General features: G+C 53.4%; 1 protein-coding gene across 2 annotated transcripts in view; it reads left to right on the forward strand.

Annotated features, from left to right (window-relative positions):
- The window catches only part of bcar1 (BCAR1 scaffold protein, Cas family member), a 41,518-nt gene that overhangs the window by 25,488 nt on the left and 1,164 nt on the right, over positions 1-14,866 (forward strand). For both annotated transcript variants that reach the window (XM_053885373.1, XM_053885374.1), the window contains exons 2-6: positions 5,467-6,168; positions 11,443-11,592; positions 13,376-13,471; positions 13,544-13,903; positions 13,976-14,851. In XM_053885373.1, coding sequence (XP_053741348.1) covers positions 5,467-6,168; positions 11,443-11,592; positions 13,376-13,471; positions 13,544-13,903; positions 13,976-14,851 — 2,184 coding nt within the window. The remainder of the gene's footprint in view (positions 1-5,466; positions 6,169-11,442; positions 11,593-13,375; positions 13,472-13,543; positions 13,904-13,975; positions 14,852-14,866) is intronic.

Raw genomic sequence — 14,866 nt, forward strand, 5'->3', positions numbered from 1 at the left:
AAGCGGTGGTTAACTGACCTTAGTCTCCTTTCGCCCCGCCCTCAGCGCAGCATCATATTCCATCCCTCCTTGTTGAGATGAAGTCATGTGCGACGCCAAACACTCAAATTTGCCCACAAATATGGCCGCCAAGGGTCGGAATTTGGATGTGATTCCCAAATGTCCATATTCCCATGACTGAAATGTAGAATAGGGGGAAGCAGTCGAGGAACTAGTGCAGCGACACCCGAACACTATACGGGCGGACGTAAACAAAGATGGCCGACCTCCAGATCCGTCTCTCTCCAGGCTGTTTCTGACCCTCTACAGCCAACATTCTATTGTTGCAGCAGTTAAAAATTCCTGGAGGGACAGGTTGTTAGGGTGTGAAGCTTCGCTGCCGTCGCAGTTGGGATGATCCTCCTAGATACTCTAATATTCGTATCATTTCATTCGCTGTGACGCTTGCTAGCCATCAGGATGAGGTAGTCCCAGCGTAAAAGTCCAGCCATCCGAAACCATTTTCTTTTCTTTAGAGGCCCAAAGTTTCCTCTCCTACATTGGGAATGGCCTGGTGTTCCAGGAGACCAAGATGCCCGAGTCACCTCAACTGGCCTCTGAGGGGGAGCAGCCTCTCCTGGGTGAACCTTGGTTGTCACTAGCATAGACACTAGTACGGACCTATTCCGTCAGTGATGTCTACGTGACGTCACCATGTGGGAATGTAGAGTCCATGTCGCAGCTTCAGTCTCACACTCAATATCTGTTTGGCTTATTGCGCGACAGCTGGAGGGTTGACAGGACGCGTGAATGGGTGAAATCAGGAAATGGAAGGCAGACGTAGGCAAGTGCCATAAAGTTTTCCTCTGCGTTTTGTGAGACGGCGACTGCTTTGAAAAAGTCAAACCACCTATTGTGGCAGAAAAGTGCTCCCCCCGCCCCCCGGGGGTCAAATGGGAGGCAGGACACAAAGGGCATGAGCCACTCTCCCACAGAAGGGCACACTGTCTGCAGCCAGCTCGCTCCAGCAGCTGTTCACATTACTTCCTCCTCATCGGACTCGCCTCGCGCTGATTGTCTTCTAGCTCTTTGCACTTGATGGATTTTCCAGCAAGAGCTCCTAAAATGTTTTGAGCCTCGTCCCCCGCACGACAACATGCAGCCTCCGCCTCACAGATGAAGCGCTACATCCAGTGTTACCTGAGCGTGCTGATTTACTGACGGAGCCTTTAGACCGAAGGAGTCTGCTGGAGCCGATCGCTTTGTTTTCCAGTCACGCTCCGCGGCAGAGTTGTTTTCCGACCTCCGACTGTGATGATAACAAATCTGGAGGCATGATAAACTGTTCCAGAATTTATCGCTGAAACAGTCACGAGCTTACAAGGTTGTATGATGAAGAACCAGCCACCTCATCGTCTCTCCTGGAAACATTCTACTTTAAAAAGTCCCGTCAGGTCTGAACCCCTCCGGAGAATTGAGACAAAGTAAGAGGTCAGCTTTCACTTCACGAGTCCAGGTGAAGCTGCACCACCGGCTCACCATCAAGTCTGCGGCTGTATAGTGCTCCGTTTTCATCTCCAGCCGAGAAGAGCAGTGTCATAGATGACTGGTGGTCCAACATAGCTCCCTCCAGTGCTTCAGTCATTCGCTTTGTGCTAGAGATCCTTGAGACCAGTAATGCAGTTATGAAGATGCAGTGTCTTCACATATGAGGTGAAGGAAGAGCTGAGCCAGAAGACGCTCACTTTGCTCAAGTTCTCCACTGATTAGTGGGTTTCTCCTCTCACCTGTGGTCACCAGCTTTGTCTGCTTGGACCCATCCAGGAGAGACTAGGACTCTGCTCCTCCTGGAGAAGACATCTGAGGTCAGGATGTCTCCCTAACATGGGAATTCCTCAGGGAGCTGGAGAGAGTGAAGTCTGGGCCTCTGTCCATTGCTGCTGCCTCTGCGACTCCACTCCATGAAGAAAACAGATGAATGGAGCTTGACCTCGCCCCCTTTATGGTCCATGTTTTGCTTGATGTGACCATCGGAGGAAGAGGAATGTAGAGTGTATCTTAAAATGTGTTATAACGTGGCTAATTTCGGGTTTTCCCCCGTGGAGTTTTTTCATTTTTTTGTGTGTCAAGTCAGGAAGGCAGATTCAGTGACCTTTGGGAGTAAAAGCCAAATGAATGGACTGGCGTTAATAGAGGTTTGATGAAGCAGAACCTCCAATATCTGAGCCGAACCACCACGCGAACATGTCCGTCGTCTGACTGAGACTTGAGCTGATGCCTCTCGACATGTCGGGAGAGTCAGACTTCCACATCAGACTCGTCACTGCTCCGTCTTGCCAAACATTAAAATGACATCCGTGCTGACGGCGAGTTCCACTCTCCCACCAAGCCTCCTGAGAGGGGACGCAGACTTGCATCCTCCCTGACAGCGTGAGCCAAAATAACACAGACCTCAGATGGAGGTCTTCATCACACTCACTAGATTAACCATAAACCTCTCGCTTCTTGGGCTCCGTCGCCCACTAACCTCTTCCCTGGGGAGCCACATTGAGGATCTGGCGTCACTGGAGTGTCCCGTCGACGGTCGCCCCGGCAACCGCACATTGTTGCTGCCGTGGATTTACACCGACAAGTCCGCTTAATGTGATTAGCTCCCGCGGCGCTCTCATTTCTCGCCAAACTTCCAGACGGCAGCGACCGAGTGGACGAAGGAGTGTCTCTCTAATGACTTTCTCACGGCCATTGTGACGAGACGGCGGAGCGATTAGTGCTTCCACCACATGCTGACGGGTTAACCTCAATCTCTTTAGGAGCGCGACTGGACGAGGAGTTGAATTTGTGGGGAATAATAAGGTCTAGTTAAAAGGTTGACAAGCGCTTCCATCTGTTTAAAAGGGGTTTCATTCGTCTTCTCTGATGGCTGGATAAATGGCCTGTTGTTGCTCAGTGGTCATGGAACGTCACAGCACTAGTTCGCTACCAGCGAGTCAACTCGGTTCAAGACTTTGCATCCTAAAAACCTGGCGGCTGATGAGCTCCTGGTTTGTTTCCTTCATCTTGTTATTAAGGGGAATGTTCATCAGTGAGTGTGTGAAGGAGCATACCATCAAGTGCGAGCGGATACCTTTCTGTTTTCTGAAGTGTCAGAGTTGTCAAGGTCTCCTTTACGCTGGCGGAGGAGTGCTGAGACTGAGCCCGTGTGGGATGGGACATTACAGCAGGTGGGCCGTCAGGTTGGTCACCGAGGAGCACGGGCACCATGAGGTGGCTGTGGGCGGGAAGTCAGGCCTCGATCAACCCCGGCTGGGACCTGAACCGCCCCGTGACATCAGGGTGCAGCACTGACCCTGTGTCCAGGACAGGAGCACCAAGAGCCGGCGCATGTTAAAACGGCTGACTAAGCAGCTGGATGCTCCAGCACAAACAAACTTCACCCAGTTCACCAGTTTTCTGGAGCTGCTGTCAGTGAGTTTGTGCGACGTCCAGATGGAGTCCTTTGTTGGCTGGAGTCGGAGGGAGCTTGAGAATCGACCTCGGGGTCGGGTCACTGACGCATTGAGTGAGTCATAGATGGTGCACGTCCTGTTTCTGGAGTCCTTGGTCGTGACACGGCACCCTCACCCCTCCCTCCCTCTGTCCTCACCCTCTGCTTGGGTTTGATTGTGAATCCTCTCGGGCAGATGTCAGGACAGTTTCACTCCAAAATGAACCACAATTGTGTTGCTTATTAGCAGCAGAATTTAGAAAATATTTATTATTCATATAGACTGCACATTGTTCATCTGGTGGGAGACAGAAAAATGTATATTTTCATAACAATTTTTTTAAGAGCATGGACTATGATGATGATGTGATTTGTTCTCAGAATATGGAAGAGAAAACGATGGAATGAGAATAAAGAGGAGGAAGAGAGAAAATGAAGAAGTGAAGGCAGTTGAAGTGCCAGTCTTCTGGAGATGAAGGTGAAGAAGAGCGCAGCAGTGAGGAGACGACGATGACGTCAGAGCAGCAGCTTTGCAGGACAGACGAGGTCAAGACTCAGGAGTCGGAGTCAGAGATGAAGAAAGTGAGGTTGGAGAAAGGAGATCAGATCAGGTGGAGAAAGGTTCTGAAAGAGTGGTTTACTGTGGGAGAACGGAGCAGATGCTTCCCTGGCTTCACCTTCTGGGTTCCATTGTTAGCCTTTTGTGTCGCCTGTCTTTGTTGTCAAACTGTTGCAGTGTGTTGAGGAATGGTCCACGAGACGAGACGAGATGATGCGATATATGTATATGCATGTGCTTCCTGATGTCCGGTGCTCTGGGGACTCTCAGTGAAATGATGGTTCACGGCTCCAGCTGTGTGTCGAGCTGATAAATGAGAATTGCTTAATTCGTCGCTGGTCACCTGCACGGAAACCCTTAAAAAACTGCCACGGTGATGCTAGTCAATCGCACAAAGAGTTTGCTCACACACCCTTCCGTGTGTGTGAGATCGAGGCACATGGCTGGTGGAATCTGTAGCAGTGTGTGATAGCCAGGGTTGGACCAGGAGGGCGCTTTGAGGTCAGATGCGAACAGCAAATATTGGTTTAAAGAGTCCCACAAAGGCGGGGGAGGAGGGGCGTGTGTTTGCATGCAGATGGTGTGTGTGGACTGAAAGAGATTTCCAAAAAGAGCTCAACGTGACCTTCGTCCGTTTCCTGGCAGTCGTCGTCTCATTGTTTGACCAGGAGATTATTGTCACTAGTTTGGTTGCTCCATAAATATTCACAGGGCCCGGCAGAACCCTGAGCCAGGGTCGCTCCATGGTGTCTTCACGTCTGCACTCATGATCCCGCAGTTTCATTGCACTTCAAATGGCCCAAGATCTGTGTCTGCTTTCCAGGGACTCCCCAACTTCAGCTGATGACTTTATGAGATAATGGTCTAAAAAAAGAAAAGAACGGACTGTTCAGAAACGCAAGACAACAGTGATATCAAATCTGTCAGCTGTGTGAACGTTCATTGTCATGGTCGCTCTCTAGTGCTTGTACGCACTAGCCTGCCTTCTACCCTCTTCTCCTGGTGATGGCTTCGACCGACCAGATCCCATCGTGCAAAATACAGTGGGCAGAGAGGGACTTGTTGTCCTCTGCTCACACAAAATCCCAGGCAGCCACTCAGTGAAGCAGGTATTGTCGATGGGATCCAGCCCTCTCAAGGTTACCTGACGAAGAGGGTGAGGGGAGAGCACCAAGGGTCCCCCACCACCACCACACCCAGGGCACCGCTTCATATCAGTCGCATGCCTTTTGGGCGGTGCGTGTCGCTCTCCCTGCCCGGGCCTCTCCACCTCTTGAAGGGAGACAGGCAGGTGTTTTCCCTCAGGCTGACTTCATGGGCTCACCCCTCTCTGGCCTGTAGGGTCGGGGGGAGGCTTGCGCCCACACGCACTCAGGGTTGCACCTCACAGTCAGTGATGACACTCCATGTTCTCCTCATTGATCTTGTTCTCGTCCTCTTCCAGAACGTGCTGGCCAAGGCGTTGTACGACAACGTGGCCGAGTCTCCAGACGAGTTGTCCTTCCGCAAGGGAGACATCATGACTGTGCTGGAGCGCGACACCCAGGGCCTGGACGGTTGGTGGCTCTGCTCACTCCACGGACGACAAGGCATCGTCCCCGGCAACCGCCTCAAAATCCTGGTGGGCATGTACGACAGCAAGCAGCAACCGGCGATGCCTGGCCTGTCCGACCCAGCTTTTACGTCCCCCACCTCACAGTCGCAACGACCCCAGCCCCCCCTGAGTGCCTACGCCAAACCAGCCCCAGCCCTCTCTACGTCCTCTTCAGGGTACACCAGTAAGCCCCTCCCTTCTACTCAATACACTTCAGTGCTCTCAGCGTACGCGACACCTAGCCCTGCGCAGTCCACCCCTGACTCCGTCTACATGATCCCTCCCTCTCATGGCCCTAAACCTAGTCCCCAAAGTGTGTACCAGATTCCATCGGGGCCAATTGGACCTCCTCCGAAGGCCCACCCTGGACCCTCCACGAAGCCCCCGCCCTTAGCACAGAGACAGTATCAGATGTCTGCGCAGGACATCTACCAGGTGCCCCCTTCTCTCGGCCCGGCACCGGACCAGGGTGTCGGAGGTGGGCAGGAAGTCTACCAGGTGCCGCCTTCTCTGGAGAAGCGAAACTGGGAGGCCAGCAAACCTCTGGGCAAGGTAAGGATGATGGTTCAACTCTGCTCCTTAGGCTCTATTTACATTGTAAAACCCTCAACACTCCTGCCAGTTAATGTGGCGTCTCCACTGTTACCATTAGAACCACGTCTGAGATGTTAGCATTCCCACAGTTCATGACCTCTCCCTGGGTCATGAAGGCACGAGTGGCGACAAGGAATAGTAGAGATGCTTCATATGAGTTATTTAGCATTGCAGCGCTGGGTGAAGGACAGGGTCTGACGCGGCGCCGGGATCGAAGGCCGAATGTGTCTGACTTGTGTTTGTGATGAACCGTCAAGAGCATCGCTGTGATGTCATCATCGTGCGCTTTATAGTGGCAAAGCCATCGTGTGTGTGTGTGTGTGTGTGTGTGTGTGTGTGTGTGTGTGTGTGTGTGTGTGTGTGTGTGTGTGTGTGTGTGTGTGTGTGTGTGTGTGTGTGTGTGTGTGTGTGTGTGTGTGTGTGTGTGTGTGTGTGTGTGTGTGTCGGTCAGTGTCAGCCAGGGGCAGTTGGAAGATAGGATTGTTAATAATTCAGCTCAAATCTTGTGGTTGGGTGAGTCAGCACCTGTGCCCGTGTGGGTTGGTGTGTGTGCGCGCGCGCGACACGCTGTTGTCCGTCACTAACTGCCTCATAATAAATGGATGTTTTTGGGACTGAAGTGAAACCAGTTCAGAGCTCCATGATAAATTCAGCAGGAGCGTTGCTCAGAAGAGTCGAGGCCAGACGTTCCGCCGCTGTCACTCACACCGAGTCGTCTCCTGAGCGCTGTGCAAGTCGTGACTGGCGGTACTGACGCGCCGGTCGTGATCGGTTACCTTGGCGCTCAATGTGACTCTGAGAAAGAGTCGAGTGGTGTGTACCTGGCTGTTGTGCAGAGACACACCCCAGACTCTTCTTTCAGTGGTAGGCCTGAAAACCTTGTGCTGCGGGCCTCACTTGTCCTGCGGGTTGGGGGCCAGTTATTGAAAACCGTCAATTAACCTCTGACTCTTTTTGAGGGAGGAAATCAGAGTGCAGGGAGAACGTAAAGAACGTCACAGTAAACTGACCCCGGTTGGCTGAAGCTGGAGTTAAATTTGGCGAAGCCCACCACGAGCCCATGGCCCGTGCTGTTGAGGTTCCTTCATTTGTTAGCCTGCTCATGTGGCGCTAGCTTGTGAGTGACACGTTCAACCCTGGTGACGGCGTCCTTCAAATTGCTGTGAAAACACTCTCACGTTCGATACGTCTTTGGATCTTTGAATCCAGTTTGGCGCCATTTGCACCACTCCAGATCCCGAAGGTCGGAGAAGCCTAAGTAACTTTCCTTTCTTTCATGCCGCTAATGCGCCATCAAAGATGTCTGAGCGTGATCAAAGCAAGTGTGCTTCGTGGTTATTATGTTCACGCTGAACAACAACACCTCTGTGAAGGCGGGGTGCGTGAGTCATTACCAGAGAAGAGCTCTGCTGCTGGGCCGGAGAGGCTGCAGCTGTCTCTCTGACGGAGAGGCAGACAGCTCCCTCCTGGTCGCTCCCTGATTCACTGAGGCAAGTGACGGCAGGTTCCTGCGGCAGAGTGAGCTGGAGCCCCTGGAGCCATTGGTTCTGATGTTAGCGCTGAGGACGTGGACTTTCTAGAGCTGGCTCTGGTCATGAAGGTGTGGTCACCTAGTTAGGGAGGCGAAACTGAGCCAGCTGGTGATGGAAGCTGTCCCAGAAGGTGAGTGGCAGACACGCACCACTGTCAGCCGAGTCGAGCCGGGCCGTGTCATCAGAGGACTTGAGTGAGATTTGGCGTCTCGGTGGCTCCCCGTCAACAGTGGTGTGTTGGCGTGCGTGTCTCGGTGCCAGCTGTCACCAAACCCATTGATGTAGCGGGAGGGCGTGACGCCTGCCACGTGTCTCACCACCCGCCGGCTCTTATCTCACACACACCCCGACAAACAGCTGAAGAGGTTCCATCAGCGAGCGCGCGTCTCGGTATTGACCCGGTTAATTGACTCAAAGTCGTAGGCTGCTGCCGCGGATCACGCTGATCCTCTGCCGCCTGTAGGCGTGGTTCTGATCCGGCTTCCATCCCGTCTCATTTTACAAGTTTGACTTGGGTCCCGGCCGACAACTTTGACAGCCTCAACATCTCCCTCAGCACACGAGCGTTCAGCATGAATCCCTCACTGCTGACTTCACTGTTGCCGTCTACTGTTAAGAGCCTTCCTCCTCCTCAACACTCATTTTTTCCACCATACAGTGATGTCTTCTGTTCCACAGTCCAGCCAGACTATCGATACATATTTTTGTATAAAAAAATTAAAGATTTTATTGAGTTTGGCTCTTTTGTTATTCTTCTCTTTTGTGAGCATCATGCTCACCTCAAAATGTTTTTGGGGCCCACATTTTTATCTTTTTGTTTTTTGTCAAGGACATTTTGTGTTGATTGATTTTATTATTATTTCTTATTTAAGAGACATTTTTTGGGCCTCTTTTCGTCTCCAAATGGGTCTGTATTCCCTGTCTAATGCATCTGGTTGAGGGCTTCCATTGTTAGAAGACTTTCCAAAGGGATTTCAGGGATTAACTCTGACAGAGATCATCTAACACTATAATATCATTTTAATTCTGACAACTGCACTGAGGTCCCTCAGTCCAGAGGTGGACGTGTCCATCTGCCGGCAGACAGCCAGTCTGAGTATGCACACTCACACTCACACACACACATCCTGCCATGTGCTGTGGAACTGGAGCACAGTTCAGTTCAGGGGGGTCCACTGCTGCCCCCCCGCCCCCACGTGCACTAATCTGTTAAGACCCCCGGCGGCCCCGCGGTGCCAGCGAGCATGTGTGCGCCGACATAGTTGTCGTGACTTTGGACTGACTCGGTCTTTGTCCGGTGTCGTCCTGAGACTCTGACTCACCGAGTCGCGACGTCACACGCTCGCGCTCTGACTCACTTCTGCTTGTCCAGAGAGAAGCGCAGGTCATGTGACCTGCTCCAGAATATAAGTCACCTTCAGAGAGTCAAGCCCAATACATTTTCATGTTTATTTTAGATCTAAATTCAGCCGGTTTGTTTTAATTTGAAATCAGTCTAACATAAAGAATACATTACACAATGAATTATTCATTTTTTTAATGAATATGGTGAAGTGAATGAAAAAACTAATGAAATGAAATACATTTGATGACAGAAGATTCACTGTTCCTGCTGGCACTGAATATAAACGATGATGTCACTTCCTGTCAGTGAAGTCGGCTGTTTTTGTTCTGAACGAATGTTTGCATTGAAAAACCCCAGATCGTGAGTGTGTGCATAAATGTGTGTGTATGTGCCTGAGTGTGTGTGTGTGCGCGCGCGCGTGTGAGTGCGTGTGCATGAGTGTGTGTTCGTGTGCGTGTTCGTGTGTGAGAGTGTGTGTGTGTGCGTGTGTATGTGAATGTGTTTGTGTGTGTGTGTGAGTGTGTGTTTGTGTGCGTTTGTGTGTGCGTGTGTATGTGAGTGTGTTTGTCTGAGTGTGTGAGAGTGTGTGTGAGTGTGTGTGCGTGTGCATGAGTGTGTGTTTGCGTGCGTTTGTGTGCATGGGTGTGTATGTGTGTGTGTGCGTGCGCATGAGTGTGTGTGTGCATGGGTGTGTGTGTGAGTGTGTCTGTGTGAGAGTGTGTGTGTGCGTGCGCATGAGTGTGTGTGTGCATGGGTGTGTGTGTGAGTGTGTGTGTGTGAGAGTGTGTTTGTGCGTGTGCATGAGTGTGTGTTTGTGTGCATGTGTGTGTGTGAGTGTGTGAGTGTGAGAGTGTGTGTGTGAGTGAGTGTGTGTGTGTGTGTGCATGTGTGTGTTTGTGTGAGTGTGTGTGTCCATGTAATTACCCCACTCTATATTTACCCTGCTGCAGCTCCACATCTGGGCAGTAAAGAAGCACTTTGGGCTTCTCTGGGACAGAAAGTTCTATTTTCCCCCCCGTGTGGTTCTGGTGGTCAGTGCGGGGCGGGGAGCTGGGCTGGACCCAGCACACGCCCGGAGGTGCAGGGCGGCTAAATGACTCTGACACTGCAACACAACACAGTGGGAACAGGGCAGGATGCTGGCGCTTCTCTGAACCAATCACAGCCCAGGACACTGAGCTGCATCCCAGCAGCCAGGATTTGAATGGAGGAGACACAGTCTGGAGTCACTGGTGACACGATCCACAGAGTCAGACACACACTGATGGAGACACACTTTCCTTCATTGTCAAAAAGCTTTCAGCAGGATTGAGGACTCACTCGGCTGAGTGCCAGATGTGCCGTCCACCCCCCACCCTGACACACACACACACGTGCACACACTCGGTCACGCCACGCTTGATTGATAACTTGTATCATTGATTTCATGTGAGCAAAGACACACACACACACACACGCCAAGGAGCGGGAGGGAGCGGTGTGTGTGTGTGTGTATCGGGGGTCAAGTAATAGTAAATGGCCGCTGAGCTTTTAATCCTATGAGATCAAAGAAGTGGATCAATGGTCACCACCTGAGACACGACACATTGTGTGTGTGTGGAATGGGATCCTGGATCTGTTGCTCGAGTCTGTAGTATTGCTGATGTCACCACGTGGATGCGTCCATCATGGGACGGTGACGTGACGGTGTTCACACCCCGACAGCAGAGGAGCATCAGGGAGGCTGATGGTGCTGTGGAGCTGCTGGAGCTTCTGCTGCTGCTGGAGAGAGGCACAGCGCCCCCTGCAGGAGCACACTTCCTCCTGAGTCTCTCTGGAGTGACCAGGCTTGTCGCTCAGAGAGTTCAGACAGAGAAGCTCTGGTTCTCTGAGGACCACAGGTGAGAGGAGAAAGCCACCAGCCTTGTCTCCTGGCTCAGCTCTTTCTCCACCAGAGTCTTCATCAGCAAATCTCACGCTCCATCCTGCTCTGACTGGCCATGAGCTGTCCACGACCTTCGATCCTTGTTGCCGTGGCGATGGCGCTCCCAGCATCAGTTGCCAGAGGCGTGGGTCAGAACCGGCCCGGCTGGCCTGTGTTGTTGTTGTTTCCCAGGCCAGCTGGTTGACTCTGCTCAGCCCAAAATAACAGGCAGTTCAAACAGGCAACAATGGGGCCGCCTGGTTCCCACGGCGACCACAAGCAAGCGCCGCTCTGTGTTTGTGAGGGCCAGTTTGTTTAGCGGGTCAGAACTTCTGTCTGGGCTCAGCAGACTGAAAACAAGTCCAGGTGCTTCTGCAAACATGTGCCGGTTACCGTGGCAACACGAGTCGGGTTGTGAAAGCACCGGGCTGACCGTGTTTGCATCTGTGCAGGTGGTGGTTCCGACCCGAGTGGGTCAGGTGTACGTGTACGACACCGTCAAGTCAGACCAGGACGAGTACGACGTCCCTCCCCGACATCTGCCGGCGGCGCAGCAGGACATCTACGACGTTCCCCCGGCACGACAGCAGTTCGGCACCCAGGTGAGGCGACGGCCTTCAACCCAAGACGATGAGCGTCACCACCACACGTTTCCCACCTCACTCCGTCTCTCCTCTGGTCACTTGAATCCTGTTTCTGTTGTGCGACGTCACTCCGGCACCACACACTGTTCCTGCTGTCTTTACAAGACGCTGATCTTATGAGGACATTTTGGCCGGTCCACATAGAGTTTTGAGGGTGAGGACTTCAAAATAACTGGGTGATTCTAAGTGGGTTCCAGTTTGGTTCAGGTGTCCCCTGTGTTTTGGATGGTTGGCTTTAGGGGGAGAGGCTGGGGAAAGGGTGATGGCCATGAGGTCCCCACTAGGATGGAGATGCTAGTGTGTGTGTGTTCTCTTTGGGCTTTGTTCAAGCCAAGAGCTTTCTGCCTAACAAGCACTCGCACACAAAAGTAAAAGACAATCTTGCTGCTGACAAGTCGAAAGAGAAAGGTCACACTCACGAGCAGCAGATGGAGTGAGAAAGATGAAAAGAGGCAGATCACAGGAGCCCACAAGAGAAGAGGGAAGGAAAGGGAAGGAGGAATGAGAGGAGAGGTGAACTCGGGTGAGGAGGAGGAGGAGGGAACTGTGGAAGGCAAAACAGGAAAATAAGGTTGGAGGGAGCATGAAGGAGAAGGAAACCTGGACGAGGAGAGGAGGAAACAATGGAGGAAAGAAGAGAAGAGAGGAGCAACGGTGAGGAGTGAACAAGTTGAGTGAGAGGGAAGGGATGGGCGACACGGACAAAACAAGTTGTCAGGATACAGACATGTTCCTTCTCTTCCATGTGTTGGACACGACAGTCTCTCTGTTTGATGATGGAACTCAGGAGTGGAGTTTGTCTCCAGCATCATGGTCTGTTGATGTCTCAATAGAAGAGTGAACTCAGTGCAGAGATGAGAAACTCAATGTTTCAGGTCTCTGGTAGAAGCCGCTGGTGTCTGACAGGCTGCTCTGCCAGCTTTATTTAGGGGTTAAACTGAGCCGCCTGTCTGCTGTGTCTCATGTCTCTGAACAGTTGACTTGAACTATGGAGCAGTCTGGACACAGTTCCTAGATGCTGCTGAAGAAACATGAGAAACCATCAGGTGAAGAAATGATCATGGAGTCAGAGTCTATTCTCCAGATCATGATCCAAACTGTCAGTCCTTTGTCTTGTGTGGTGCAAAACCTTCTCACAATTCTCTCTCCTAAAATGCTTGTTTTCCATGGCCTTATTGAAGATGCCACTCAGACTTTGAGGCTTTAGAATATGTTGATGGTCCCTAACTGATGGCGGCTCCTAGCATTAGCGCTGCCTGTGAGAGTGTGTCCTCCATGAGTGAAGCCTCATGGGGACGTGGAAGAGGACGCCACCGCCAATATCCAAGTGTTGTCACCTTGGCAGCTGGAGAGCTGCATGTGTTGATGTGAACCAAGGCAGAGGAGCGCGTCAGAGAACCTATGAGGACCACTCCATCACATCAAAGAAACAGGGATCCAGAGACTCAGAGTGGACCAGTGTCATGACCAAAGGTTCCCTGGATTCAAAATCACTTTCAAACTACCATGGTGAACCAAGGTCCACCACACTCTCCACAACTGTCACACGCCGCGGAGCTGGAGAGCGCGGCGCCCTCACGGTCTCCTCATGTTCACCTGTGCAGGTCCGAGTGTTTATGGAATTTATCATGAGATGCAGAATTGCCAACGTGGAGATTGTGTTTGGCAGTGTATCGTGTATGATCAGTTATCAGTTAGGACTGAAGGACTGTAACCATGCTGACTTGCTTGTCGCCCTCAGGTGTACGACACGCCGCCCATGGTGATGAAGGGGCCCTCTAGTGGCCAGGATATATATGACACGCCGGCCGGCTCAGACAAGAGCGCTCAGCAGATGGTGAGTCCAGCAGCAGGCCTCTGAGCCGCCGCGTGCAGTTGGTAGCTTGACTCTCAGCTCCACTCTCTGCAGGTCTACGACTTCCCTCCCTCGGTCAGTAAAGACGTGACGGACGACCCGGCACTCAGAGAGGAGACCTACGACGTCCCGCCGCACTTCGCCAAGCTCAAGTCTCAGACGCCCCTCCCACCCCGGAAGTTCCAGCGCGAGGAAGACGACAACGAGCCGCCCATCCCCGAGGACGTCTACGACATCCCGCCCCCCGTCCTGACCGACAAGCACTACCACGGCGACCGAGTCAAGCAGGCGGGCCAGGAGATCTACGACATCCCGGCCAGTCTGCGGCCCGGGCACTCGGCCCAGGTCTACGACTTCCCCCGGGACAGGGAGGAGCGGGGAGGCGAGCAGTACGTCTACGACATCCCCCCGCAGGTAAGCCGTCATGCCCCAGCGCCGCCGCAGCGGAACGAAGCCCAACCTGACCCACTCTCGGTCCTGTCTCAGGTGGTCCGCGACCCCCAGTCCTCCGGGGACGACCTCTCCGTGTCCTTCAAGCGCTTGTCGGCCTCCAGCACGGGCAGCGTTCGCAGCAACCACTCGGCTTCTTCTCTGGACTTGGTCCCGGTGCGGGACACCTCATCCTCCTCCCAGTGCCCGGAACCCATGTCCGGGAAGCCCCTGATCCTGGACCTGGAGCAGGCCATGGAGCGCCTGTCCCGGCTGCAGCAGGCCGTGGAGTCCAGCGTCTCCCTCATGATGTCCTTCATCACTGGCAACTGGCGGAGCCCCGCCCACCTGGAGGGGAACCTGCCGGCCATCCACCAGGCGGCGGACCGGGTCCGAGCCACGGTGCGGGACTTCCTGGAGTTTGCCCGCGGCGCGGTGGCCAACGCGGCTCAGGCCAGCGACCGCTCCCTGCAGGCCAAGCTGGGCCGGCAGGTGGGGAAGATGGAGGAGGTCTTCCAGAGCCTGATCCAGCACAGCCAGAGCCTGGACGCCGTGGCCTGGTCGCACACGCAGCTGGCGGCGCCCCCCGCTGGCGGCGACGCCCTGGACCGGCTCGTCATGACGGCCAGGGGGATCCCGGACGACGCCAAGCAGCTGGCGTCCTTCCTGCACGGCAACGCCTCGCTGCTGTTCAAGCGCAGCCACTGGCAGCAGCAGCAGCTGCCGCTGCCGCCCATCCCCGGGGAGCCGGGCGCTCACATGACCGGCTCGGGCAGCGGCAGCTACCAGGGAGGCGAGCGGGTCAACATTCAGTCTCGGCCCCTCCCCTCCCCGCCCAAGTTCACGGCCGCCGAGGAGGAGGAAGGTGTGGAGCGCTCGTACGAGACCACGGAGGAGGGTTGGATGGAGGACTACGACTACGTCCACCTGCAGGTACCCACACACACA

Source organism: Synchiropus splendidus, chromosome 14 (genome assembly GCF_027744825.2).
Source record: "Synchiropus splendidus isolate RoL2022-P1 chromosome 14, RoL_Sspl_1.0, whole genome shotgun sequence".
Classification (NCBI taxonomy): Eukaryota; Metazoa; Chordata; class Actinopteri; order Syngnathiformes; family Callionymidae; genus Synchiropus; species Synchiropus splendidus.